Source organism: Harpegnathos saltator, unplaced genomic scaffold (genome assembly GCF_003227715.2).
Source record: "Harpegnathos saltator strain DR-91 unplaced genomic scaffold, Hsal_v8.6 scaffold161, whole genome shotgun sequence".
In the NCBI taxonomy this organism is placed as follows: Eukaryota; Metazoa; Arthropoda; class Insecta; order Hymenoptera; family Formicidae; genus Harpegnathos; species Harpegnathos saltator.
This window is the reverse complement of record NW_020229941.1, coordinates 210,001-214,042: the sequence shown is the minus strand read 5'-3', so window position 1 is coordinate 214,042 and position 4,042 is coordinate 210,001. Positions and strand designations below refer to the sequence as shown.

Genomic DNA, 4,042 nt, shown 5'->3' with positions numbered 1-4,042 from the left:
TAATATAGAACATATAATATCGTATAGATCAAATATATAAGGTATCTCACACATCCGCTCTTGTACAAGAATGATTAAACTGAATAAAAAGTCCTATATATTTTCCTATATTCCTATATATTTCCTATATTCCTATATATTTTGTAAACAGCTATAATTATTGATGCATTAATTAAATAAGATTGTCAAATGAGAGTACGCGTGTGACCATCTCTTTAGGCGAAGTCTCATTCAATAGAAAACGTTTAGACAATACGATCCAGCATACTATCCGCCATTGCCATGTGACCTTTTTGTCATTGCTAGATTGTCAATAGATTTAAACATTTTAGATAAGACTTTGTCTAAAAAAACTCGTCTCATCAGAATTACAACGTATTTACTTTAATTTTCTTTAATCTCAACCTTTGATATTTCTATAATTATCACAATAAATTCTTATCTTTAATATCTCAGTAAATATAGTGATTGTAAAATAGTGAAGGATCTTTTTATACAGTTTGACGAGTTCAACTGCACACAAACGAATATAAGCGCTATCAAACATATGTATGTGTGTATTAAAATCCACAATACAATATATACATAAAGAAAAAAGACTTTGACTTAGATATTTAATAAAGGATTCCTTTTATTTGTTGGAAAAATTATACCACCCAGATAAACAGCCAATAAACATTTTCTGATTTTCAACATTAATGTCATCCTTTTGTCTTCCACCTGTAGTTAAATCTTCATGTAAATTCAACTGAGAACAGATCCAATAATCGCGTCGACATAGCGCATCACAGCGGCGTTCAATTCTCTGCACTTCGCATCGTGCTCGCCGTAGATGACATTCTGCGTCAACAACAGCCACTCTCTTATCTCCAACAGCATGTCCAATAATTCACCGATCCCATCTTTCGGCAATGACACCAACACGCTTACGACACACTCCACGACGGCGAATCTTGCGGCCGCTTCGTTGTGATTTCTCAGTGTCCACGTGAGTTCTAAAATCTCCTTGGCTACCTTCAAGGCCAATGGACAGTTTTCCGCTGCCCGCATCATCACAGACAGTGTTTTGAGGTAACGCAACAACAAAATATTCTCTTGATCCGCATAGATCTTTAAACCTTGTAGCTTGCCGGATTCTTGTGGCCGACCGAAACCGTATAAAAGTGGGTACAAGAACGACGAGGCGACGTTCGCGAAACGATTGACGCTTGCTTTGGGTATCTTGGACTGGTGAGCGAATCGTCTCGTATGCGATTCGATCCTTTTCTCAATAATCTCCCGCCAGTCGGTGCCTTGACTGTTCGGCAGTCTCCGTAGATCCTCCACGTCTTCGTAGTAAAGTTCCTGCGTTTTGCGCGCTTTCGTCATGTCGATAAAGACAGAGACAGGACTCGAGATGGATTTCTTCCTCTTGACCAGCTTTGTATTCTCAGTGTTGCTTTTGGTTGTGTCTTCCAGCTTAATCTGCGATAACCGCTTCGCGGATTCGGACAGCACATCGAGGAATAACAAGCGGTGGCTCAACGAGTACTTACCGGCGTCTTCGTAAAACTGCATACACAGAAATTTGGCGCATTCTTTCGGGCGCACAACGACGATTTCGACGCAGCAGCGAAACACTATGTCCTCAAAGTTCTCCATGTAGGACTGCTGCCTAAGAGTGACGAGTAATTCCAGCAGCTCGACCGCAAAAGACGCGTCGTCGTTTGGCAGTTGCGTCCGTATGAGCTCTTCGCAGACCGACATGGATTCGGAGAAGACGTCGGGGTTGGAGAAGGTGCGCTCGTCCGTCAGATTATCGCGCAAGTCTCGTAGATACATTGGCCGCCATTTGCTGACTGGTTTGTCCTGCTCTTCGTTCATGTCATACGGCACCAAGTCGTCGTCACTATCCACTTCTGACTCGTCGTCCTCGTCTCCTTGAGAACTGTCTTGCGTGTTATCTTGCACATTCGATGTCACTTCCAGATCGTTAGACTTCTCTTCCTTCGTGACATTCGTACTTGAATTCGGATGGTCCTCCGTTTCTCCGTTCGACTCTGTTTGCAGACTCGGTAAGATATCAGCTACCAATTTGCGTATCTTTTTATCAACCGCAGTATCGACATCGTCGACATTGCTAGTCAAGCCATCGCTGAGTTCGCATACAGTCGGCGCATGCAGATGCTTCAGCGATTCGACTAACTGCTGCATTCGTGCGGGCATACCTTCGTAATCGAATGCTAACTGCGACATATCATTCTCGGACAGGCAGTTTGTACATATCTCGGCGGTGATCATGCCCATCGCTCTTACGTAAATATCCGTAGACTCCAAGTGTACAGATACTCCGACGAGCAGCAGCTGTCGGCACTGCTCCTTCATGCTTTGCTTCAAGCGATTCTTGCATACCCTCACAGACAAAATAACCAACCGCGAGATGTACTCATGCTGTTCGACGGGCGTGTGATTCATGATGCTGCTGTCGGCCCAGACGTTGATGAGTTTCATCATTAACTCCGGCAATGCGTCTTGATCCTCGCAAGATGACAGATAGGAAATCAAATTAAACATTAGGCTCTCGTCCTTATAATGGCGCATGAAGGGGATCTTCGTCGTTAGAACATATTTCCAATGTGGTGTGGTCAGCAAGTCTCCGAAAACAGGACGAACGCCGTATTTGGGCTCACTATGTTTTAAGAACAACGTGGCCATGTGTTCAACAGCCGTAGAGTCTAGTTCGCGAAGCACACTCCTGACAAGGCGCTTCTCGTTCTTAATATTCTCGTAACACCACTCCTTGAAGACATCGATGAGACAAGTTGCGTCATAAGTCGGCTTCGAAGTGATCAAGATTTTGCTGATCAGGGATGAGAGTATGTTTATTTTCGGCTTAATGTCGCATGTATACCAGCTATCGTTGACGAAATGCATCGCGCGGCACACGTGGAAGTAGAGCAACCTGACGTAGACCTGCGGCGTGTACAGTTTCGGTGTATCGAGCCGCATCTTATTAGCCACGCGACTCGGCAAGGAGACCAAAATTTGCATCGTACTTTGCCACGCCTGATCCAGCTCTACTTCCAACGAAAGACAATGCACTCGTTGAACACGGCACGTGTTCACTATAGCCGAGAATATCGCATCGCTCTTCAGTAGATCCTGCAGTATCGTCGAGATCGCGCAAGTCTTTCTCTCATCTTCGGATCTGCTCAGCGCGATGGTCAGGCGCCTCAAAGATTCTGACAACATTGGCAATGTGGCGCCATCAACGACCATTAATTTTATGATCAAAGGATCCAGACAGTCGTCTCGCTCCAACGGCCAGTTGCGATCAAATATGTCGATCGTCCTCTCTAAAATTCGCCCGTATGTCGTGACGTCCACTTCCGCGCCGTCGTCAACACCCATGTATTTCTGAGGAGTAATGGTCCCCGGTAAAAGCGTCACGTAGTTTGCCAAGGATGCTCGTATTTTCTCCAAGTTGCTGCGACTTTTAATGCGTCGCACGGCGCATAATACTTCCAACAATGCGACGGCGATACTCTCAACCGCCGTGATGTTCTCTTCGTTTTTATAAGCTGCAAGGAAAGGCTCATCTTGGGCGGATTACATTAGTTTCAAACTGAGAAGGTGCGCGGTATATTTCGTGCGCAGTTCTCTTTATTTAGAGCACATGCATCATCAATTTTAGAGGGAAAATTTTATACGTTCCTCGAAAAACAGTTCTGAGTTAACTCAGCACCTTGGAAGAAACAAGTCAATGCACATTTCTCTCTCTCTCTATCTCTCTTTCTCTCTCTGTCAAATTTTTACAGAAGTTGTGGAATTATACAAGGATAAAATTGGAATATAGTCGTAAAAATATATATTCAATTGCAAAAATACTGCAAAATTTGTGGAAATTTGTCAAAATCCGTAAATCTTTCAAACTCAATCGTAAATTCCAATTATAAACTTATTTGCTAAGAATTGCATACTAGTTATCATAATTAATGAATGTGATTAACATAAAATTCTCTTTCCAAGATGTTGAACTGGTAACGTTAAAATAGCTCGGTAA

At 43.3% G+C, this 4,042-nt stretch overlaps 1 protein-coding gene across 4 annotated transcripts in view; it reads right to left on the bottom strand.

Annotated features, from left to right (window-relative positions):
• Positions 1 to 613: 613 nt before the first annotated feature.
• lqfR (clathrin interactor lqfR) overlaps positions 614 to 4,042 on the bottom strand; it is a 12,685-nt gene continuing 9,256 nt past the window's right edge. For all 4 annotated transcript variants that reach the window (XM_011142353.3, XM_025296930.1, XM_011142336.3 and 1 more), the window contains one exon: positions 614 to 3,560. In XM_011142353.3, coding sequence (XP_011140655.1) covers positions 745 to 3,560 — 2,816 coding nt within the window. In that variant the 3' untranslated portion in view covers positions 614 to 744. The remainder of the gene's footprint in view (positions 3,561 to 4,042) is intronic.